This window comes from Scleropages formosus, chromosome 6 (genome assembly GCF_900964775.1).
Source record: "Scleropages formosus chromosome 6, fSclFor1.1, whole genome shotgun sequence".
Classification (NCBI taxonomy): domain Eukaryota; kingdom Metazoa; phylum Chordata; class Actinopteri; order Osteoglossiformes; family Osteoglossidae; genus Scleropages; species Scleropages formosus.
The window spans coordinates 10,260,016-10,285,511 of NC_041811.1; the positions used below are offsets into that span (position 1 = coordinate 10,260,016).

General features: G+C 45.6%; 1 protein-coding gene across 1 annotated transcript in view; it reads left to right on the forward strand.

Annotated features, from left to right (window-relative positions):
• Nucleotides 1–10,562: 10,562 nt before the first annotated feature.
• LOC108927203 (regulator of G-protein signaling 3-like) overlaps nucleotides 10,563–25,496 on the forward strand; it is a 77,455-nt gene continuing 62,521 nt past the window's right edge. Inside the window, exons 1-4 of the mRNA XM_018740325.2 lie at nucleotides 10,563–10,619; nucleotides 10,749–10,832; nucleotides 17,211–17,322; nucleotides 21,347–21,390. Of these exons, the coding sequence (XP_018595841.2) occupies nucleotides 10,593–10,619; nucleotides 10,749–10,832; nucleotides 17,211–17,322; nucleotides 21,347–21,390 (267 nt within the window). The 5' untranslated portion in view covers nucleotides 10,563–10,592. The remainder of the gene's footprint in view (nucleotides 10,620–10,748; nucleotides 10,833–17,210; nucleotides 17,323–21,346; nucleotides 21,391–25,496) is intronic.

Consider the following 25,496-nt stretch of genomic DNA (forward strand, 5'->3'; position numbering starts at 1 on the left):
GAGTCCAGGCTGTCGATCCAGGCAAGCCTCCTAGTCCTCCACATGTCGCTCATTATGTGCCCAAGAACGTTTGTGTTTGAGTTTGTATATATCTGTCCTCATTTAATTGAGAGTTGAAGGCATGGAAGGGATATTGACCGTACCCCTTTGCCGTCTTTTGCGTCTGCTTTCCGCAGGTGGACCGGCTGAGCGTGCTGGACTGCGGCAGCTGGACACTCTTCTGCAGCTCAATGGACAACCTGTGGAGCAGTGGAAGTGCGTGGACCTGGCCCATGCGATCAGGTATGCCGGGGGATTGTACCTGGACACCCCAAGTTGTACATTTACCTGTCCAGCTGAAATACCTACCACTTGAGGCCAGATCAGCTCACCTGGCTGTGGAAACTGTGGTAAGGGAAAATTCCCAGTATTTGCATATTTTTTATATCATAGATTGCCTATTTTCTGCTTTGGTTTCACTTTTCTCCAATCCCTTTAATATTGATTGAAACAGAGAAGTCAACCAGAAGATGTGATCTGGCCAATTTTATTACAGTAAACTCTTATGGTACCCTAAAACAAACTTGACCTAAAGAGGGGCAGCAACACAGAGGGTGAAACGCTAAACACGTTATTTTCTGCTGCTGGCCTAGTCCTGATTTTTTCGGACTCATGAGGGCTAGAAATTTACATAAAAGTAGCCAAAATGTTGAAAACATTTGGAATGGAAATACACACACTGAAAAAACTAAATGGATGAGAAATAAAACATGTAAGAACTACACTATATACACTACATCCCACACAGACACTATGTAGCTATAAACTGCACTATACACCTAAACAGTTACATAAATAAAAAAAAAAAAAAATCTGTACCTGGATAAGCTAATTAGAATGAATAATGATATCGTTTTAGAAAGTGGCCAAAGAAAAGGAACTGTTTGGAAGTCTTTTCACTGGATTACCGCATAAATGCAATAATGAACCAGATATTAGACATTAAATCCAGACCCTGTCTGCACAATAACCATATCTTCCTTACTGTAACTTATGGCTGTGAGACATCAAAAACCACATTAGCTAAACAGAAAAGTTATCTTCACCACCCAGAAACCAAGAGAAAGAAGAATTTCTGACACAAACTACATAGACCACATCAGACGCTCATGAATAAAAAGAAAATCAGGGGGCACTGAAGTTTTGGAAACGTGATATTGCAGTAAGAAGAGATGGAAAGGTCACATAGCAAGAAAGACAACAGATGGATGTTAACTAGACAGTAAATGGTGCCTGAGGAACATCTGAAGAAGAGCAGGAAGGTCACCTGATAAAACGGGAAGACCACCTAACCAAGGCTTTTGGAAGAGAATGAAGAAGGACTGCTTAAATCAGGGACCTATGACATCACTGTGATCTGCAACCTTGGAGAATCCCAGACTGAAGGCAGAGGCCCTTCAAGCGCTCAGGAGAATTTGCCTAATGAATAAGCAGTGTTTGGTTAGCTAAAGTTTACTTACCTAGAAGTTGTTAGCCAGTTAAGTTCACCCATTGCATCTTCACCTGTTTCTCCAACTCCAGGAACAGCCACACTGAGATCACGGTGGTGGTGTGGCGGACGGGCATTGCCGCCAAGCCTGCCTTCGAGGGCCTCATCCACAGGCCGTCCTACAAGCCCCCTGTCCGTGATCCCCCATCACCCCCCACCCGGCGGTGGGACAAGACCCCCCCGGTACCACCTCTTCCCACCCACCATCGGCAGAGTCGCCGCGTACTGGTGAATGGATCGGAGGGTGGTGGGGGCGGGGGTGGCCTGAGGAGTCTCTGGGGGGAACGGCCGGGCGATTCGGATATCAAGGCGAGGACAGAGACTCTCAAGGGCACCCGAGTCACCTCGACATCAGGTGACAAGAATTACATCATCTTGGCCCCCATCAACCCTGGAAGCCAGGTACCCACACCATACTCTATGTCTACCAGTTAAATGTCCATGCGACCTCCTATAACCTGTTCTAAAGAAATCCAACTACCTCAGTAATTTTAGGAGTGATTTAAGGCTGTGGCCTTATGCTGTAGGAATACAGGCCGGGTATTTATCTGACTGAAAGCTTGCTTTGTTTGTGGATAAGGGTCACCTGGTACTTTCTGATCATCATTTCTGCAGGACACCGATTTTATAGCAGCTGACAGTGCATTGGGCGAGGACTGAAAAGAGCAGAGTTTAGTTCTTATTTCTGGCTTCAGTGTGGTGGAATGAGCGCCCTTTCTCCCTCAGAACTGCTGAATCCCTTTCACCATCCAAGATGAGTCTTAAAACTCACCTGTTTTTGGACCAGCTCTCCCCATCTTGTAACTGCTCCATAAACCTGCACTGTATCATCTGTCACAGATCCCTGCATTTCCTATCAATTCTATACACGGCTACTCGTGTCATGTGCGGCAAGAAAAGCGATGACATCCATCAAACAAAAGTGCTTGTAGAATTGCGTGTCTGCACCCGTAAATCATGGAGAAGTACACTTCTGTTTACCCTGAGCTATAAGTGTCATTGGAGAAACACATCTGCTGAAAGGATATAAATGCAATTGTAGCTGGTCATCGCTAATGCACATCTCTAGCCGCAGCAGTTCATTGCGGACATCTCGAGAGCAGTGATGAAAGGCAAAGCTTGATGAGAATTGGGGTGCTGTGTGTTGCTGGACACACGAGGGTAGTGACAGTGTGCAAAAAGTGCCTTAAGCACTAGCAGACCTGACCCATTGACCTGGTCTCTGCAAACCACAGGTCGATCAGTGCTCCTCGGGGCACCACAAAGCCAGCACTGTTACAACATTAATTACTAACATTCATTCTGCTGGGAAACAGTCGGGGTGGATCATTATAGGGCTGTCTCAACTATCCCCTTTGCTGATCAATGGCCATTTCTGTATGAATGTAGAGACAACCCATTTTCTGTTAAATTAAAAATAGAGAAATAGTGAGGAATTGAATGTAATGTAATATAATGTAATACTACATCCCATCATGGACATGGACATCACTACCACAGCCGTGTTGTAAAAGGAAATGACCCCAGCTATATTTCCATGCCTGGATTTGGACACCCCAGCAGTCTCATGGGAAATATAAAGACTGCATGACAGAACCTTTAAAACACTAAAAACATACCCCAAAGCTTGAAACCATAAATAGTTTAAAGGAATTTACCCGGCAACTCCACCGCTCAAGAGGAGTGGTCCCCTGGCCTGTTCCCAGGGTGTCACCATACACCTGACCTACTGTTCGTGGGTGTTTTCCTTTTCACAACACGACTCCCCTAGTAACATTTTAGTGGAACAGGTGAGTGGTACAAATACATATATGACACCCTGCTGGGGTCATAGAGAGATGAGTGGGCATAAAGCTGGAGGTGTTTTTTCATAAAGGTGCTCTCACTCGTGGTGTGGGCAGCCTTGCCATAGGTCGGGGGTTTCATGTCACAGGCAAGCTCTTAAACCCCCACTGTGTCACAAGTGTGGGGAGACACTTACAGGTGCTGACTGTAAACTCTAGTAATCAGCGTTATATAAATAAAACAGTGTACACAATTATCATGCCATCCAGTAGACTTCAACTGGTCCTCACGTGGTGACCCAAGCAGCTCTTTCTGGAAATATGAAGTCAGCCTGGTTCATGCTGGGAATTATGGGAAAAGGGAGGGAATTGCGATCAACGTCTTGTAACCTTCTGACCTTACAGTGAATAAGATCAAATCCCTCCTAAATGTGTATCAGGTCAATTTCCATGAGAATAAAGCCTAAAGCCTCATAACTGATGAATTGCTGAGAAGTGCAGGGATTGTGGTGCTGTTAGATCATCATGAAGGTGGCTGCAGATGGGATGTAGACTACATACATGTCTGCCTGAACAATATTTATTCTCAGAAAAGGACAAATATTAGATCATTAGTACTTATCAGTATTTACATGGTGAAATCTACTAATGAACTGCCAAAAGCATGAAACATTTAACAAAACTGGTTAATAAGTTAAATAGTTCCTGATGGAGCGAGAGCATGCAGGCTGTTTTTGTTAGTTTGCGCTAAAGCAAGGCACATTTTGAAAGGGTAGTATATACAAATTTAATTTTTTCTCTGGAGGCTGGCAACATTGCTTTTATGTCGATACACTGAATCCTCGCATTACCAACAGCCAAATTATGACTTCTGAGGATACGAAGATTCACCAGTTTATTTACGTGTTTTTAACTACATTCACTTCACTTCATCTTACATTTATATTTATTTATTTAGCAGATGCTTTTCCCCAAAGCGACTTGCAATGGATATCTTTCCCTAAACCTTGTGTTTTAGAGGGAACCATCACCTGCATTTACATCACCAGTCCATAGGTGTTAGTAAAACTCACCCAAACACACACACACACACACACATTTCAGAACCGCTTGTCCCATACGGGGTCGCGGAGAGCCAGAGCCTACCCGGCAACACAGGGCGGAAGGCCGGAGGGGGAAGGGGACACACCCAGGACGGGTTCACCCAAACAGAAAAGTCCTAATTCAACTCACTTTAAATGTTGACTGCTGAAGTCTGGTGTTCATTAGCGTTGGTGACTAGAAACAATATTTTAATTTGAAGGGTGTTTGAGGGTGGGGGGCACAGTGGCGCAATGGGTTGGACTGGGTTCTGTTTTCTGGTGGGTCTGGGGTTCGAGTCCCACTTGGGGTGCCTTGCGGCGGGCTGGCGTCCCGTCCTAGGTGTGTCCCCTGGCCCTATGCCCTGAGTTGCTGGGTGGGCTCCGGTTCCCCGCAACCCCATATGGGGCAAGCAGTTCAGAAAATGCGTCCGTGTGCGTGTAGCTTGAGGGTAATACAAATATTAAAAAGTCTCACAAAGTTTTTTTTTTTTAAAAATGTTTTATTGCTACACCTGTAATTTTTGCTTAGCCTGAAAATAAATGGAGGGAAATCTGTATTATCAGGCTTTTATTGGCTTTAAGCAGTAAAAGTGACTTTGGATTTATGATCAAATCTCTTTATAGCAGACTTCTGGTATCAGTTGAGAAAACCAGTGTATACTGTGTTTTTGCATTTGTGCATCGTCACTGTGGTTCTCTAATTCCCGTTGCTCTAGTTAGGCACCGTTCAAAGCAATGCATTTAGACCTTCTGGCACTTAAAGCATCCGGCATGTTTCAGTCTTCACCACGACACAGAAAATTAGCTGAAAGCTCTTTGAAAAAAGGACATTTCCAACCTGTGGACCGAGAAAGGAGTCGTCCGCATCTTAAGATGACAGGACAGCACTGCGGTGCATTGATGTGCAGCTGTTAAATGATTCAGCAGAATGGAAGCTAATAACTGCAGAGAGGGAAAGCAATGTTCCCGTGTAAATGAATACATGACTTGACATCTGGTGGAGATAGGGGCTGCGGATTGAACACTCCTGTCAACAATTTAATTCTCTCTTCTCCTGTGTGTTCCTGCTTTTCAGATATTACGACCTGTGTATCAGGACAACATCGGCACGCTCGGTAAGCCCGTCTCAGCGCTAGATTAACCGAGCATCTGTCCTGCACTCTCTGTCGCTGTTCCCATGTCTCTGCACCTGCTAACTCCACTGGAAGTTCTCGACACTAACTTTGCCTAGTTTTCCTTGACAGGACTTGAACATTTGAACCCTCACTTTATTCTGGCTGTCTGCTTGAAAGTATGTGAACCCTACAGGGATGGTCATTATTCTTGTATAAAATATTAAACTTATAGAATCTATATCTTAAATCTTAAAATGAAGTTAGAAAATTGATAGATGATTATGATTTACACACCTGATCTTACTTACCTACTTGGTGCAACCAGTGCAACTTGGTGGGGTTTGCTTATTTTTGCACCTGCACTACTTGTGTGTTTCTACCACACACACGATTTCCTCTACAGCAACATATGGAATCGGTCATTACACACGTATTATATCACATGAGAAAGGCTGATTCTCATTAAATAACCATTTTGTCGTAAAATTAAGGGACGTGGGGGGGGGGGGGGGGGGGGGGGTTCATACTTTCAAACAGCACTGTATGCAACACATCTTCAGTTCGCATCAGACAGAAAGGCTTTCAATCTTAATGTTATCGGGTAATTAAAAACATTTTCCCACAATGACTTACAGTAATGTGTATATACTAAGCTTCTAACAATGATTTACTATGATTTACTAATCCATACGCTCCAACTACACAAACACATAGGTCAACTGTAGGTTCCCCAGTCCACCTGAAAATAATGTCTTTGAGTTGTGGGAGGAAACCAGAGCACCTGGAGGAAATCCATACAAACACTGAGAGAACATACACACTTCACACAGGCTAAAATGGATTAACTGGATTAGTTAAACTTATGGTCCAGGAGGGGAAAGATTTCTGTAGTCTCAGACACAAAGACAATAGTTTTACACTGCTGACTTATTCAGAAGAGTGTTTTCTTGCTGAAGACTTTGCTATGTGTCCCATGTGGAAATTGTTCTGTGCTCCTTTGAGCCCTGTACATCCAAAGGTCAGGCCTTAAACCCTGATAGCATTGTGGCTCCGACGATATTATTTTCCAGAGTTCTTCAGAACTGACCCAAACCAAAGGCAGCATTGCTCAAGGAGTCACACGACCATTTACACCCCCGCAGGCTCACGGTAAACTGTCACAGAAGACTTTAAAATGATAAAACACTCACTTCCTAAATCTTCCGGAGAGTTCTTTTTCTTCTGGCAACAAGGGGGTCCCTGATGTAACAGATGGAAAGAAAGCCTTCTGCTGTCCACGTCTTCTTCAGCTGAGTGTCGACTGGAAAAAAAACAGACTGTTTCAAAGCGGAAGCATAAAATATACATCAGAAAAAAACATTTCCAAGGTTACAGTTTGGTAAAGCTTTGGAGTAATGTGATCCCATATTCAATGTTTTATTTTATGTTTTATTAATTTTTCAGACTTCTTGTTAGTTGCACTTTATACTTGACCCTGAATTACATCAAAGTGAATGAATAGTTGCCTAAATCATGAGAGGCTGAAGTTTGATAAATGTAACCCTAGTAAATGTAAGTTAAAATAAATTAATGTGTTTTCTATTATTAATGAAGACAGATGAGCTGAAAGTGAATTTTGATTCAAGCTGAGGCTTTGAGACACCTTCATTAGCAAAGTAATGAAAGCAACAAAGTAACAAAGTTTATTTTTTCAAAACCATGGTGTTCTTACTCATGTGCTACAACATCTATATTGTTTGAATATCAAATAATTTTGATCAAATCAAAATTTGTTTAATTTACATTTACATCTGTCTATTTTGCAGACGTTTTTCTCCAAAGTGACTTCCGATGAACGCTATGTAGTGTTATCAGCCCAACTTTTTATATTTATTTCGGTTTATACTTATCCATATCCAGCTGGTGAAGCAACTCAGTGGCACATGAACACATTCTTTAAGGTGACGAGCGCAGCCCGACAGCTGAGAGCCAGAACCCACAACCTGCTGGTTACAGAGCGCTCTTTCCCAGCAGGGAGGGTATATCAGACATGCCAGACCAGCGGACCCCAGCAGGCCAGCGCCCCTCCACCCAGCACCGCCCCCCATGGGAGGACCACCTTCCTGAGACGCTCCACCAGTAGCAAGACCTCCAAAGCACCACCCCCCTCTGGCTACCAACAGAACTGCAACTACGCCAACTACCAGAACTGCACCATTGTCAGGTCCCACCTACCCCACGCAAACTACGGCACCTACGTCAAGCTGGCGCCCAAAATACTCATCTTCCCCATTTTTGTGCAGGTGAGCCCTTGTCTGTTTCTTTTACTGCTTTTTCTGTAGCACACTGTCCTCAGCGGTCAGCTCAATTTATGAAGATCACCCTGACCAAAATTTTGCATGTGGATTTTTCTGATTTGGGAGTCTAAACAGAAGGAAACTAAAGTAAGCATAATGTGATTTCAGTTAACTTATAGCTTTCTCGAAACTTTTGCTCCTTAGGGAGTGGCTGTGCTCTAGAGTAAGTGGTGGGGGAGCATAAGTGGGTGATGAAAAAGGGCTTGATGCACTGCAGGGGTCTACCATTGAAACTGCATTACCAATATCAAGTTGCTGAACAAAGAAAGAATCTGTCATAATACAATAATACACAGGGTAAGATGTTAAAAACCCTTCTGCTAAAATTACGGGGGTGGACACAAACTACTAACTATATCAACTGTGCCTGCTTTCTTCTCAGTACTCATACCAACCATCTCAATCCACCAACCATCTTATTTGATCTATCTATACTACCTAAACCGTTTCAGAATACCTCCATACACCTGCACACCAGCTACGGACACTACTCTCCTCACCAGGGATCACTGCGAGCACTTTTCTGGGGCTGTCAAGTGGGCACCTTCCTTCATCAGCGTTTCATCGAACTGAGCCCATGATACCTCCAGAACGCTCAACAGCAAGATCTGGCATCCCCGACCCTCCCCCCTCGATGCTCACGGCGCAGTCCCAGTGACTCAATTCGTCAAAAGTCTCCCATTGCAACCACCCATTGACCACCCTCCAACCAGCACACAACCAACCCACAACATTTACATTTTTACAATTTTACATTTATTTATGTAGCAGACGCTTTTCTCCAAAGCGACTTCCAATGAACTCTATGTAGTGTTATCAGCCCACACACCTTATTCACCGCGGTGACTTACACTGCTAGTTACACTACTTACACTGGGTCACTCATCCATACATCAGCGAAACACACTTTCATTACTCACACACAACTCAACATAGGCACATGGAGGTGACAAGAAGATCTAACATTCAACATTTGCATGAGCGAATACCCACAAGCGTAGCTCTGCTTCCCCCAAGCATTCTGCTGTCTCCTCAGCCGCAACCAGTGGCTAGACCTTTCTGCTGCCTCGGACAAGTTTTTGAACGCTGTATTTGATGACCGACCCCTAAAACCAAAGTCTGACAACAGAGACGTGGTTGATTTGGCAACAAACATAAAAAAAGAAAGGCAACTAGAAACGCGCTGGACTGAAAAGTCCACCCAGTTAACACGTGAAATCTCATGTCCTACATTTACTTTAATGCATTTAGCAGATGCTTTTCTACAAAGTGACGTACAACTCAGGGTATTCCAAAGAGTATTGTGCAACAAAGAGCTGGAGTTGCAGACACAAGATAACTTAAGCACAGCTTGTTTGATATCATCGTTTTACCCAGCATATACTGTTTACGGCATTGATTTAGACACTAAAGGGTCAGGCAGGAAACAAGATTGTGGCAAGTGGTGCCATGTAGATTTTTGTTGCTCTTAGGAGATCAGGAGAGACATGGACCAGTCTTTTATGTTTCAAGGGATTCAGCTACCCTGAGAGACAGAGGGAGCTCATTCCACCATGTGGGAGCCAAAAAGGACAAGCTATTGAGCTGAAGAAGATGTGGGCAGCAGAAAGCTTTCCTTCCATCTCCTAATCCTTGTTTACCAGTAAACAGTTAATAGTAAAAACTCCACACTGTACAGCGAGCTCCTCAGAAGTGTGTATCTGAAGGCTGTGAAATATGTTCCTCGTGGACACCGAGCATAGCTTGTGGGCTGAAAAATGAAAGCATAAAGGCCTGATGAATGATAAATTGAGGCATGATTTATTGTCTGGCAAAGTAGGGACGGCGGCAGCGGCGCCGTGCGGCAGGGAGATCACAGTCCGTCGCCACCCTGCGCGAGATGCTGCTCGACATTATTTATTTGCTCAGGTGACGCGGAACGCAAAGCATGCATTTAACATCAGCACGAAGCCTGCTAGATGATGAATTAGAAAAGCGCCTCTCTCTACGCGGCACCTCGCTGCACGGGGAACCCGGTTCAGATGCAGGTTCTTTGCCCTGCAGGAGGAAAAGCCTTTTTCTTTGCTTTGAATGTCAGCTGGCAGCTGAAACCAGAAGAATCAAAAATATTTCCAAACGTACACACTGAGCACCTTAACCGTGTTGCTGTATCTCGCAACTCCCGTGCGCTTTTCTCTCTCCGCAAAGGAAACGTGTAGCCTCTGGACAGGGTTCGACATCACAGATAAGGGTGGCCGTAGCATATTTTCACCGTGTCATTTTTTTAAGGTCCCATGTAGCGCTTGCTGTCATTTATTTGTCACGCAGCGTGCACGAGTGTGTGTATGTGAGAACTTGTGTGTGCGTGCTGCCGCTTGGTCGCATTGCATCCGCTTCATACACGTCTTGTGGCTGAAAGGGACTGGGCCTGTGCGCTCACTTCCTGTTGGCTTGAAGGCGTGCAGACACACAAACACACACTCAAACATAGAAAAACACACACACACACACACACACACACACACACACACACACACACACACACACTATCAAGGAGGAAAAAAAAACAGGTCCCTTGCTGTTGCTGGCTTTCTCATAGAGGTCCAGAAAAGGATGTGGCTACCCCATCCCCCCATCCCCTCCCCCTTCTCTAAGAAGCATCATCAATACCTCGACCCCTTGTCATACCTCCTGCGTAGTTACACTTCATTGGCAGCAAACAGCGTCAGCGGCAAATACTCAGCTCCATCCTGCCCTCCAAATTGACCATGGACCAGTGGCTAGAGACCTTGCTGGTACTCTCACTCAGATAGAGTCCCTACTTTATAGGATTGCCCTGAGTAGTGCCATGGGGATGAGGGGGTATCATGTACTTGTGCTGTGGCTGACAAGGCTCTTCCCCCCCACCCGTGTGTGCCCTGCAGCCACTAGACCTCTGCAACCCAACGCGGACTCTGGTGGTGACTGAGGAGATGATTCTGCACGAGAGCAAACACCTGTCCCTTAAGGTAAGCGTGGGGGCTGGAGACTGTGTGCATGTATGTGTATGTATGTGTGATGGGTAAATAAGTCAGTGTCTTAACATTGTAAGTTGCTTTGGAGAAAAGCATCAGTTAAATGGATAAATGTAAGTGTGTGTGTGTGTGTGTGTGTGTGTGTGTGTGTGTGTGTGTGTCTGTGTGTATGTATGTGTCTGTCTCTGCTCTGTGTATGTTCATATGGAGAAAAGCATATATTTTGCATGATTGAAGGTGGCCTGGGGGGCGCGGTGGCGCAGTGGGTTGGACCAGGTCCTGCTCTCCAGTGGGTCTGGGGTTTGAGTCCCGCTTGGGGTGCCTTGCGATGGACTGGCGTCCCGTCCTGGGTGTGTCCCCTCCCCCTCCAGCCTTACGCCCTGTGTTACCGGGTAGGCTCCGGTTCCCTGTCACCCCGTATGGGACGAGCGGTTCTGAAAATGTGTGTGTGTGTGTGAAGGTGGCCTGAAAATAAATGCCATTATTGCTTACATGAAAATGTCTTCTTTCAGATGGCTTACATCTGCAGTACATACCTTTTGAAAATGTTATTTATCAGTATTATATGTACATTTGTCACCATTTTAAAATGTTTACATGTTGCTAAATAGTTTAGTTGACTCATTTCTCCAAAGCAACTTACTATGTTGTTTGCACACTAAAATACCTACAACAATTTACCCATTTATGCATCTGAGTAATTTTACTGTATCATTTTGGGGTAAGTACCCTCATCAAGGGGTCAAACAGCAGAAACAGGGTCCTTCAGATAGAAGATGACATCGCTAACCGCTGCGCCACCTGCTGACCTACTTGTCCACGATTTAGGTTACACATATGAGCTAAAAATGTACTTGGACATATTTTCCTATTCTGTACGGTTTCGGGTGTGCTCCTCTCTGTTTGTGAGCGGCTGGTCCATGTTATGCATGTAAACTAGATCACTGAATTATAGAAGAATGCGAGTCTTTTCATTTAACTGCTTGTGTGAAAGGCGTGGAAGTAGGAAAGGCCAGGGAGCCATAAATAATACTACATAATCCTTATTAAATGATCGCTGTTTTAATTTCAAAGGCCACCAAACAAGAGAGTAAAAGAAGGGGAGAGCGGACTATACTTTGTCCATCTGATGATTGTTGTCTCATTGCTGACCGTTCTTCTGTGGAATTACAATACTGGGCTCTTCTTTGTGCTAAAAAGCCAGACACACTGATGCAATATTGTGGCTGGGGAAGACCTTCCCTGCAGTGGTGCATTTTAAAGCAATCCTTTGCAGGAGAAAAGTGTGTCTGTGCTTGTAGATGCATGGGGGGTGTGTAAGGCCTCAGTGTGAGTCTTGGTTGGTGATATGCCGCTGTCTGTGTTTGCCGAAAACCATGGTGCCTGACTCGATAAGGACATTATGCCAGCCTAGCAATAATCAGGAGAGATTTTTTTTTTAATTTATTCACGATCAGATATATTCACAGTAGCACATGTCCTTGGATGTGGCCTTTCTCATTTTTTTAATTGTTATTATCCTCGATTTAGATGATATCTTTTGGCCAGGATAATGTGTAATGTTAGATACTGAGCTTTTCAGTGATTTATTGTTTTATACAGTATGGTAGATCTGATTTATGCAGTAAGGTATTCTTACTGTGTCAGTTCAGGTTGAATAACAGGAGCAGTTTCTTTCCCCAAGCAGTCAGAATATTGAACACCTGATGATCACTTCAGGGAAAGTACCACGTATCTATTGATCGCTATCTGCGCACCTTATGCTAAGGACCCCACAATATGTTATGATCAACTAAAGGTAAGTAGCTGCTACCTCAGGGATTGGTGGCTGGTGTTCTTTACTCTTATTAGAATTTATTATAATGCCTCTATTTGTATTCTGCATTTAGAATACGTCTGTATTTATGAGGAGGGGCGCGGTGGTGCAGCGGGCTTGGCCGGGGTCTTCTCTGCATTTGGTCTGGGGGTCGAGCCCTGACTGGGGTGCCCTGTGGTGGACTGGCCCACTGCCCAGGGCATGCCCCCCTCCCCTCCCCCTCGAGGCCCTGCCACACCGCGACCGCAACTGAGACGAGCAGTTGCACGCATTGCGTGTGTGTTAATGAATTCTATTCATTATTATGTCTGTATTTTTACTGTGTATTTGTAATACACGTCTATATTTATGGTAGAGTTGTATTTACTGGGGGTACAGTGGCGCAGTGGGTTGGACCGGGTCCTGCTCTCCGGTGGGACTGGGGTTCAAATGCCGCTTGGGGTGCCTTGTGGCAGACTGGTGTCCTGTCCTGGGTGTGTCCCCTTCCCCTCCAGCCTTATGCCCTGTGTTGCCGGGTTAGGCTCCGGTTCCCCGCGACCCTGTACAGGGCAAGCGGTTCAGAAAGTGTGTGTGTGTGTGTGTGTGTGAGTTATATTTACTACAGAAGCCGACATGAAACATCTGAATGTATGCACACCATATTTTGTATGTGATGCACACTTGCTTATAGTGACATGACAGCAAAACTAAATGAAATCCTGATAGGCTACAGTGGGAGCAAAATTTACGTAGGTAGCCAAGGCTTTTCTGCAAATCAATTTACAATGATTTACCTATTCGTTTAGCAGGTTAATCAGTTTTGGATATTTGGTTATTTAGGCAGGGGGGTGTGGTGGCGTGGTGGCGCAGTGGGTTGAACCGGGTCCTGCTCTCTGGTGGGTCTGGGGTTTGAGTCCTGCTTGGGGTGCCTTGTGGCATACTGGCATCCCCTCCTGGGTGTGTCCTCTCCCCTCCAACCTTACACCCTGTATTGGTGGGTTAGGTTCCGGCTCCCCTCGACCCTGTATGGGACAAGCGGTTCAGATGGTGTGTGTGTGTGTGTGTGTGTGGTTATTTATCCTGTAACATAATAATTTCCCTTGTGGGATCAATAAAGTATATCTGTCTATTTGGATAGGGGGTGTGGTGGGACAGTGGGTTTGGCCAGGTCCTGCTCTCTGGTGGGTCTGAAGTTCTACTGCTGCTTTGGTGCCTTGTGATGGACTAGCGTCCCATCCTGGGTGTGTCCCCTCCCCCTCCAGCCATGTGCCCTGTGTTGCTGGGTAGGCTCTGGTTTGCCGCAACCCTGCTTGGGATGAGCAGCTTCAGACGGTGTGTGTGCTTTGAACCTAAAGGTAGTCCAGAATGAGTGAGTGAGTTATTATGAATGAGATAATATACCCTACATTTTTTTTGCTCCATGAAGTACTATGGTGAGCATGCTAATCTCCATGAAATACTGCGGAACTGGTGTCCGACATTATAACTCAAACAGTGATGTTAAAACAGACCACACTGCTCTGTGACCCTGTGCGACAAAACGTCCTTAGCGTGGTGGTGGACCGCGTCCATATCTTCCTCTGCCGAAGCCGCCAGGCCCTTTTTTGGCGGTTTTCAGCGAAAAACGCCCCCAAAACTTCATTCCTCCAGCCTGTGAGCCGAGTCAGGCGGCATTACTCATTTTGTATGCTTTTCTTTTTCTTTCTCGCATGAACGTGGTCTGTGGTTTTCTCAGCTGCCCTACGCTTAAAAAAAGAGGAAGAGCTATCGTCTTGATCAGCCTGTGAGTAATTTCTTGGGACGTGATGTCTAGTTCAGGTGTGAGCCGGCGACGCGGTAACGACAAGTATGGTTAACGCATCCTATTACGCAAATGCGTGCGCTTTTGTGTCACTATCAAAATGCTGATTAGTATTCCATTGCAAAAGAAACTTTAAAGTAAGCCCAAAGAATAATTTCCTGCTGTCGTGTCCTTACAGACAATGAGGTAACGATCGGTGGCACACGCACAGGACCGATAAATCTTACACGGTCATGATAACAGACAGCATTGCCTCCTCTTCCTCCCATCACTGACCTCGTTGGCACGAGCTAGTCCCCTGCGTCACTTCTCTTCCTCTTCCTCATTTTCTAAGTATCCAGATCTGTGCAAAAGTGCCCCCCCCCCACAACAGCCTTCCACCTCTTCCATCCTGTCATCGGTGTGTGTGTGCTTGAGATCTGACCTTTGGTGACCTCTGGGAAACACCGGGAGCATCTGTGGGAACCGCGCGGCTGTTTTCCAGCACGTGTTTTTGAGGGAAACGCAGAAGAGAGACCCAGCCCGGCTGCCATTGTCATGGTGTTGTGTAAAGGAAACGTGGGCGGCTCGGCGGGTGGAGGGTACGGTGAGATCGCATAGCTGAGTGACACCCCCCCAGATAACAGCACTTACCTTTTTTAACTCCAGGAGAATCTTGTTTTCGTGGACATTCCCCATTTCCCCAGAGGGACGAATTCTTAACTGATGGACCTCCATATCTGGTAAATAACAGCGGATGTGGACGGGCGGCAGGTTTCCACCCCAGGGCAGAGAGGCCCAGATCTCCGTCCTTCTGCCATCCCTAAGAGCATATACGGTGTCTGCTCCAGAAACACTCGGTGGTCAGCAATCTGGAGCTCTATGGAGAATTGGACATTTTTCTTGCCACTTTCCACTCCATGAGCTGTCTTGACTGGTGACATTATAAATGCATGATTTCGGAGGAATATGATAATTCAGTGTCCCAGGAGCAGGCAGATAGCACACGAGAGCAGTCCAGCGGCGACGCAGCCCCTGTTCTGTCCGCGTGTCGCCGCGCATCTGCAGCAAACGTAATGCTTTCTGGGACAATGGCTTGATGTCTCCGTCTAATTTATTGCAGCACTTCTCCCCACGGTGAAAATAAACAGACAACTGCGAAAACAAACACAGTCAAAGAGACAGACTGACACACACACACACACACACACACACACACGCTTTCTGAACTGCTTGTCCCATACGGGGTTGCGGGGAACCGGAGCCTAACCCAGCAACTCAGGGCGTAAGGCTGGAGGGGGAGGGGACACACCCAGGATGGGACGCCAGTCCAAGCGGGACTCGAACCCCAGACCCACCGGAGAGCAGAACCCAGGTCAACCCACTGCGCCACTGCACCCCTATATTATAATAATAATAATAATAATAATAATAATAATAATAATAATAATAAGTGTTAGCTGGCACTTTGCTTCATAGAAACTATGTTCGGTGCACTGTACTAAAGCACAATTATTCATTTCAGGGTATGAACCTTGATCTGTTGTATTACAGCAGGAGGTGGGGTCCAGATCGTCACCCTTCGAATGCATCAGCTCTAACCACAACGCTGTCTGTTGTGTGTTTATTATTAAATATAAATGTTGACACATATCAAGATTAGATATAATGAGATATATGTTAACGCTCACAGATATATTTTACACCCACACACAGACGCACTTATGTAGGTAAAGCAAGTTTAGCGAAGGAAATGTGAGCGGCGCACAGCACAGCGTCACTTTAAAATAACTGCCGGTCTGCCACTGGTGTGAACGGTTAGTGCAAACACTGGTGGAAAGCAATGCCTTGGAAACCCCCGGTGCCTCTGGGCAGTCCACAGCCCCGATGTTTGCGCACACACGCTAACCACAACAAGGAGGGTGGGACCCCGTCTCTGTTACTGCACGTGGGCGGGAGTGGGCTCATGTCTGGTGCTGCTGCCACTGGGGCCGGCAGGTGGCGAATGGGCCTGTCCTGGGTGTCGACAGACTTCTCCGGACTGCGCTACCATCTCCATCACCTTCTACTTTTTGCAGGCTTACATTTCCACATAATCATGCAAAAAGTTAGCACGTGTCTGAGTTTCTCTCACATCCCATTAGTAAAGGATAGTCAGTTCTTAAGAACTCAGTGTCACACAGAGTCCCCCCGTCCCACGAACATGGGTGGCCAGCAGGAACACGAGAGACCCTCCTGTCCGTGCACTTTTTTGTCCCGCATTGTCAAGGGACTGATCGGAGGCCAAGATGCTTCTCCAAAGCAGCCCTGGAAGGAAAAACACCCGGCAGGTTCGCCACCCTGTAGCGCCGAGACACCATCTCTGCCGTTGCTCCCTTCTCTGTGCTGGTGACTGTTGGTGGTTAGCTGTTTGTGTGGTCTGTTCTGTGTCATAGTGTGTCTACGCGTGGCAGTTTGAGGACAATAAGTGAGTGAAAACCAAGCAATGAATAAACCTGACCTTCCCCTAAGAGGATATTGCCTACTGCGCTCATGTAGAGGCCTGTTATTTTTGTGTTGACTGATAAATACGCTTTCTCCTTTCATTTTATTTGAAAAAAGCATGAAATCTTACTTTTGAGGCTCAAAATTTTCCACGAGAATCCCCTGGTGTGTGCAGAATAGTGTCGCCACGTGCAGGGGTCGACCTGCCAGCTCAGTGAAGTCGACGTGAGCGCCGGGTGCCTCGCTGACAGGTGTCCATGTGACGGATGTGGGGGCACACTCTGCTGAGCGACGTCTCTCTGCACCCCCCCAGGTGACAGTGTTCATCTATACGGACCTGATGCTTGTCACCAGGGAGGACGAGCCGGGCCGCTGCAACGTGCTGCAGAACCCCCTCTTCCTCCAGCACCTTCGGCTGCGTGACGGTGAGTTTCCACACATTCTGGAACTTTCCGCAACAGACCTACATCCCTCTGTGACTGGCAGAATGCATCTGAGGCTTGTTCCTCTCCTGTTAAATTGAACCGAAAGCTCGGCTTACTGACTCCTAGTGTACAGATGACTGTGGTGTACTGCGTGCTTTTGCGACGATCGCACGCTAACAGAAAGGAAAGCAACTCGCTCCATCGGCCGTATGTGTTCCATACCTGTTTCTCCAGTGGAAATAATAATGTAGTCAACTGCAGGCTAAACTTAATTTAAACCTTCGGTTAGCCCCAGACCATGGTGGTCGCTGCTGACAGCATTAAATACGTTGCACTGCATCCAGAAAGTGAAAATTAAACTAGACGCTCCAAAATTTGCAGAAGCACTCTGGTTTTCAGACATGTTCCTACAATCCTCTAACAAGAAGGGTCAAGCACTGGCACACATTTACACCAAAACTGGGTGAAGGATGTGGTGCTGCTTATTCATTTCAAAAGCTGTCAAACATACAGAGGTAATGTTTGGGTAAGTTGTATTAACCAAGCTTTAATTTCAGTTAACATTCCTCAGAATGTTCTTGACTGTCGGACTGAATTTAAGCAGAGGGCTTGATTTAGCAAGAGAAAACAAGTGACCTGGAAGTAAGTCCAGATGGGAGAGGCCTGGGTCATGGCGAGCACTAACATCACTGCCGGTTTGCAGCTCCTGCCATCATGCTCCAAACCTTCCTTCTGTTAAACTCGCTAGTTGGCATTGCAGTCTCATGCACTCTTTTTATTTCATCGAAACATTGACATATAGGTCTATGAAAAGCCAGATAAAGTTGTCTGCCCTATAAACAGATAATACCGTCAGATGTCAATGGCAGTAATAAACATAACAGTGGGATAGAGCAGAGGATGGGAGGTGAGATGGCCGTGCCGGGAGACAGATATTTACATTATTACATTTACATTGGGAGTACTGCACTTAGTTTCGCTGTGCTTCCTGTCCTGGAGGTCAAGCCTTTCACTTGTTGCATGTATGCAAACCCAGGGCCATTACCAGCCTCAGTCAAATGTGTGATCAGGTTTGTTTTGCACAGTTTCGATGGCCTTGTTTTATGGCCCCAGTGTGACCACTACTGAAGTGAGTAAACATGAAAATGCGGGCATTTTCGGAAGTAAAATATGCAGAAGGTGAAAAAAATACACTGCCAGTGAAGGTGTCACTGGACCCCACACTGCAGAGAGCGTGTGTGTGTGTGTGTGTGTGTGTGTGTGTGTGTGTGTGTGTGTGCGTGTGTTAATGTGTTCACGTGTATGTGGCTTCCCTGCAATGGCTTAGCTTACTGTCCACTGTGTACCCCTCCTAGCCTAGTGCCCAGTGAATCTGGGATAGGCTCCAGACCACTGTGACCCTGGCAAAGACAAATGGTTAAAGAAAGTGTTGATTAAGTGTCTGTGATTAAGGAGCCACCTTAGGGGTAGGAGGGTGGGAGCACAAGGGGCAAAAGCGTGTGTGGAGAACGCAGCAGGGAGTGTGTGTATGAGGGAGCAGTGGTGCATCCAGGTGTCTTATTGAGACATAAGATTGCTGCAAAGAGAGAATTATAACTTGAAAAAAGAAAACAGGAGGCTCATGAGAGGACAAGGAGTTATTCGCATAGCGTGAATGTGGTACTAATTGTTTACAGACACAAAGACAGGTTTCACTTCCTAAATCCCATTATTACTGTGGAATTTTCTTAAAGGTTGAAAACAGCCTGCACAGAAGGTGGAATTTTTGCCTACAAAGCAAAGCAAACATCCTGTGCATATTGACTGTGAGTGACATTTAGGTCTCCCTAGGAAATAGTTTCACAAGCGGAATATTTTCTTTAAACGCCAGCGTGAGAAACATTTTTATACAACAGTGCCGTCTGCTGGTGGATCGGAGGCGGTTCTATGGCCGGGCTTTTGTGTGGCACTCCAGTAACTGATGATGCTTGGTCTCTTCAAACAAACACGGTCAATCACGCAAATGAGGATAAATACGAACCATCAGTCTCCAAGTGAAGGAATTTACACAAATGGATTAATCGGTTTGTTCTGGACGTGTCGCCCTTCCTCGAAATGAGCCAAAAAGCATCCGTCTTAATGACTGCTGCACTGCCCACGTGTGTTTACTGTCTCTGGAGGGATAATGGTGCCGCTGTACAGCTTTATGGTGATTTAATAGCTCCTCAGCCTTGTTCTGAGCACTTTGAGTCAAAGAAGGGCTACTGCCACTGTAAGCTGTGCCATTGCCATTAGCTGTGTCATTGTCCTTCCACTGTGAGCTGTCCTGCTGCTATTCCGTTTTTAGCTGTGCCAGTGCTATTAGCTGTGCCATTGCTCTTCCATTGTCAGCTGTGTCATTGCTCTTCCACTGTTAGCTGCGCCATTGCTATTCCATTGTTAACTGTGCCATTATTGTACCATATTAGTAGGACCATTGCTATTAGCTGCGCAATTGCTCATCTACTTTTAGCTCTGTCATTTCTACTTCACCGTTAGTTGTCCTTGTGATTGAGGGAAAATCCATTCCAACTCACATGTTGTTCTCTACTTTTAGCACAATAGAAATATCCATCAAGTATGGCTTTGTTTATTTGTGGAGCTAATAAATCATATATCTGTGATGGCCTTTTACTATAAAGGAAGAGAGAACCAAGTAGAAAGTCTTATTATTAACACTGACGCACTCCACCCCCTTTATACAGAATGACACAGGCTTTTTCCATGTGAAGGTATAACTGGTCATTGTCTCCTGAGGGACACAGATCTACACAGTGTGACGGGCACCTGTGTCACTGTATCCCTGCACATCAGCCCCCAAAGCACAGGTTTCTGTACTTTCTCTTATGAGCAGCTCTTGCTAGTGATGTGCGTCACAGGATTATGAACAAACATCTACATGAACTTCTTTATAATTGGAACAGATGATCATGTGGTGCTGTGAGGAATGCCGTGGGCCTAGGAGAAAGACGGGTGCATTACTGCGGTGTTTGTCGTGACTGTGCGAGGCAAAAGAGGAGGATGGCTGTTCCTCAGTGCTCAAAACCCAGTTGGTTTAAAGTGGCTGGAGGTGCTTCCGTTACCCGTTTGTAAAGGAAATTTGCTGGATTTTTGTCCTATATTTCGGTTGGAGTGTGTGTGTGTGTGTGTGTGTGTGTGTGTGTGTGAAAGAACTTGTTCCTCTACAACACTGGCACACACAGACTTCCATCAAATTCAGTCTATATCACACCTCTCCTCCCCAGGTGACAGGAAAGTCGATTGCATTTCCACACAGACGAGAAGTTGACCAATGCAGCTGTCAGTCCTTGCTTCCCAATCCCTACCCATGTACAACTTAATCATGCTTGACAGAGCATCATATAGTCTCTCTGGGGGCATGGTGTCCGATGATTCCAGACCGGGGTGTGGCTGGAGAGACTATTCATCAGCGGGCTCACACAACAAGATGAGAACCTCCTTCTTTGTCATCCAGAGAGGAATGCATAAGAAGAAATTGGTGTCTCCTTTTAGTATTGGCCAAGCCTCTGAGAATGACAAATTGTTTCTATGTGTTCTGCAAATGGAGTCATGAAGTCAAAAAGACCCTGGCTTAGAGTTGACTTAACTGGAATTTATAAACCATATCAGATGAATGATAATTGTTACCACAGTAGTGCAGTGCCTGTAATTACTTCAACACCTAAAGGGGACTGGACTGACATACAGTTCATAGCTTTACCTGCAATGGACTAGCATCCCATCCAGGGTGTTCTCTTGACTAGCCATGTGCCCCGTGCTTCTCGGATAGACTCTGGACCATTGCGACCCTGACTTGGACAAATAGTAAGTAGGTGACTGAGTGTAACTTTGTATCAGGGGAACCCTTATCTACCCAGTGTTCCATTTCCCATGTTCAACTACAACCAAACCTGCCTTCCAAGTCCACTGTCTGGAGCAAGTGGTCACACTCCCAGACATGGTCAGTAAACTGTGATTTGTTTTTCTTTCTCTCTGCTCCCAACAGATCCCACAGAAGAACTGAAGTTCTACATCATTCACATGACAGAGGTAAGCACTGCAGCACACGGGCACGTGGGAGAGTGGGAGGTAGCAGGGTGCAAAGAGTTGATGGAGGTATGCAATGAGGAATTTGAGACAGAATTAGCAGTCCTGGAGGTCCATCCATCACAGCCCTCCCTTCTATTCCTGGAAAAGAAATTTATAAAACAAAATGGTAAATGGGGACTAAGTTCATCCCAGGAGGACTCATGTAGATCCCGTCCTGGTTTAAATGTAGCATTTACTGCCGCTTTCTTTGTCTCTCTTTCTTTCTCCTTAAGGAGAGTATTGGAATAACTGCAGGTCACCCCATAGAAGTCTTTGCTGTGTTATCACCAGCCTGCTTATCACCATGTTGTGGGTTTGCCCAAGGTTTTAAAACCAAGGCGAAGAGTCAGCTGTGTAAAAAGAATCTGATTCACTCTATAAAACAAAGAAGCACAGGAAAAGTGCCCCTTCATCTCTGCCCAATGAATCCATTTCTCCATCCTTAGTTTTAACCAGACACCTGCTTGCATGGTGTGTATGGCAGATGGTGTAGCAGTTATGGAAATGCACTTACAGATGATCAGATGCTGGTTTAAGTCCTATGTATGGTTCTACTGTTATACCCTTGAAAGTGGTACCTAATCTGAACTTCCCTTAATATCCAGCTGCATGAAGTATATGTTATGAGTAATATGAGCAGTTTGGACAAAGTACATTTCTAGTTGTGTTAATAATGCCCTCTTATCTAGGCACTCCAAACGATATCGTGGTTTCCAAGAACAGTCATTTTCTGTGCACAGCAAGGAGGTATCAGTGAGGGCCCCATCCTTTCTCTAGGTGCCAGCAGAGGTCAAAAGCGAACAACAAACCTTTTGCATAAAGCGCTCTTCCGTGGAGCCGGAGGACAGTAGCTGCTCTGTTTTCTTGAGAGAGGACTGGGAGGATCTGCTGTGATCCTACTCAGTAACATGTGAGCTGGGTCTGCACTGTGATGGCTGCGTCCTTATTGCGCAAAGATTTTATATGTGTTTTCATGGATGTTAATAAGTGGGGTGGCAGTTTAGGAAGTCCATCTCCTGCAGTACCCAGGGCTGAAGGTAGATGACTTGGGAGCTCAGGTTCTTTTCTTAGTTGTCAAGAGATTCTTCCTTCACACCCCACCTGTTTGCGAGCCTTCTCTCACCTCCCTTCACATCCTGCCCCCCAACACCCCTGCGTCTATGCAGCAGTCCCCCCTTTCAAAAGCTCTGAGACATGTGGGCATCCCTATGCCAGCTGCTGCAATCGCACTCCTGCTTCCCAAAAGTTTTGCCTCCGCCTCCCATTTCCAGCCCCCATGCCCGTCCCTCATCGCCTTGTATCATGAAATTTGCATCGAGCCCCGCGGTACAAGTTCTCTTTGATCTTCGCAGCATAACAATATCATGGTTGTATTCATTTCAACCACTCGCACCGTTTTTTAAAGATCTGAACCAGGCCTCTTCAAAAGATACAGTAAAATATTTTGATTCCTTTCCGTAACAGTTTGGTTTTTTGTTCGGGTTACACAAGTGGTATAATATACTGACTTTCCTGCCAGAAGCTTCTGAAGTTCTGTCCAGTTGGCTCTTAGCAGCAGCCTTTTGCGTCACTACAAAAACTTTTCCAGATCATCAAGGTGGGCACTGGTGAATTAGAGGTGGCTATGGGGTTATTTGGCAAGAATACTGACCTCTCTCTCTGAATTACTTCCTCTGACCCAGTGTTACACCCTTATCCCGTCTGTACCAGTAGTAGTGCTGAACAGTGATGCTCCTTCGTACATCCCTCTGGATCCTTTCAGCTAAGAGATATGTCAAATTCAGAGTTCCTTTCCTATGCAGCTCACTCCTTCAAATGTATTTAATGTGCTTTGATGACAATTTAAGTACCATGTAGACACTTGAGGACTCCTGAGACCCCCAATAAAAGTTCATATGATGAATCAGTCTAAATGCAAATGCAAATTTGACACCTAAAATGATAGCTGTGGCTGTAGTAACACAGAGAATTTTGGAAAGTACATGCAATTTTTTCTGGATATGTATATGTGTATGTGTATATGGATATGTATATGAATAGGAGCAACTGGTAGAGTTAGAGCTGCTGGCTTGCACACAACAGACCCAAGTTTGAATCCTCAGTCTTGCTGTAGTACCCTTGAACACGGTACTTACCATCAGCTGTTTCAGTAAAAAATGACCCAGCAGTATAAATGGGTAAATCATTGTCAGTCACTTTGGAGAAAAGCATCAGTTAAGTAAATATATGCATTCACATGTAAAACTGAAAACTGTCATCAGATTATTTCCTTTTAAAAACTGAAAATGCACCACGTGTTGAATTATTTACCTGTATTTAACCATCACTGACAGTTGCCCTAATCTGGATTAAAGCCAGGTGATAAGGATGACGATGTGTCACTGAGATTTGCTCAGTCACTGAAAATAAATCACCATATTTACTCCCCTATTATTCTTTGTTCGTTTATCTGACACTCTTCTCCAAAGCGACTAATTTTTTATGTTAGATTTGTACCTTAAGCTGCTTACAATGATTAACCCATTTATACAGCTGGGTCATTTTTACTGAAGCAGTTTAGGGTAAGTACCTATCTTTTAAATGTGAGGCAATGCCTCTAGGCACTGTTACCTGCCACAAAGTGTTATTTTCTGTGTTTTTACCCAGTGTTCCCTGCGATGACACTGTACCCGATGGTAAGACTTTGGTTGGGCCCAATCGGCTTAATCCATTTCCCAATCTTGGCCAGTGTCAAAACTAGTGCCATAGTTTGTCATTCACATTGTCCTGGAGGGAAGGGCTTGCTGCGCTGTCGGCAAACTGCAATAAAACGGCTCTGTTTTAACCCCATTTTCATTGATTTTGCTCCGCCCATATCTCTCTTCCTCAGGCTCTCGGTAAAGCCATGCTTGTTCATCGTATTCCTGAGCCAGAGGAAATGATCGTGTCACAGCCGCCTGTGTTAATAGGAAGAAATCTTATTAACACCAAGGGTCAAGTGTTTTTTTTTTTTTGCTTTCTTCTATTTCTAATCTGAGTTCAGAAGGTCTCCCTGCCTGGGTCTCAGTACTATGAAAAATGGTTTTAGCTTCTGATTGCTTTGGACTCTGTTTATAAACACCTGTATTCCAGGTGGGCGGACAGCTTTTGGATGATGGCAGGACCAATGTGTGAAAATGCTCTGCTGTTGTTTGTGAGCTCGGTGACCTGCCTGGATTCAGTTTTGTCAGATTTGTCTTAAAGAGTTGGAGGCAGTAGTGGCGCAGTGGGTTGGACCAGGTCCTGCTTTCTGGTGGGTCTGGGGTTCGAGCCCTGCTTGGGGTACCTTGTGACGGACTGGCGTCCTGTCCTGGGTGCATCCCCCTCCAGCCTTGTGCCCTGTGTTGCCAGGTTAGGCTCCGCAACCCTGTAGGGGACAAGCAGTTTCAGATGGTGAGTGATGTGTGAAGTTCTCTTTTTGCTGAGAGTCGTATCCTTGACTTACTCAAATTTCCTTGGCAAAAAAAAAATGAAGAAAATACCCCAGGAGCATGGTTTCATCATTTTTAAGTGAAACATTCTGCACCATGGAAAGTGCATCTGTCTCTGAGGTTGCTAAGGTGGTGAAAGGGGGCCACCAGGGTATAAAGATGATGGATCTCAGGAGTAGCACCTGATGCCATTGTTGTAGTTGTTGATTTGAGTAACCTGCCACAGGGCTGTCCCTCCAGCTGCACACCACGGGCTGCTTTTCCTTCTCTGAGGCTTTGGAAAGACATGTGGGCAGCATAGGAGGAGAAGTGACTTGCTTCGTCCAGAGCCAACAGGTTGCATTACGTTAGCATGTTTCTCCTGTGGAACAGGAGATTGTTCACTGGAGGCACAGTGCTGTGAAAAAGTATTTGTACAAATCCGGTTTTCTGTATGGAAACCTGCAAATTTTGCTGAGCTCATGCAGTTTTGCACGTAGGAGTTGGCCAGAATCATCTGATGTGAGATCCGCTTCATCAGCTGCAGAGAGCATTTTGTTGCAGTTATTGCAGCTAAAGGTGCACAGCCAGTTACTGAGTGTGAAGGGGAAATTACTTTTTCATACCTACCACCTTACA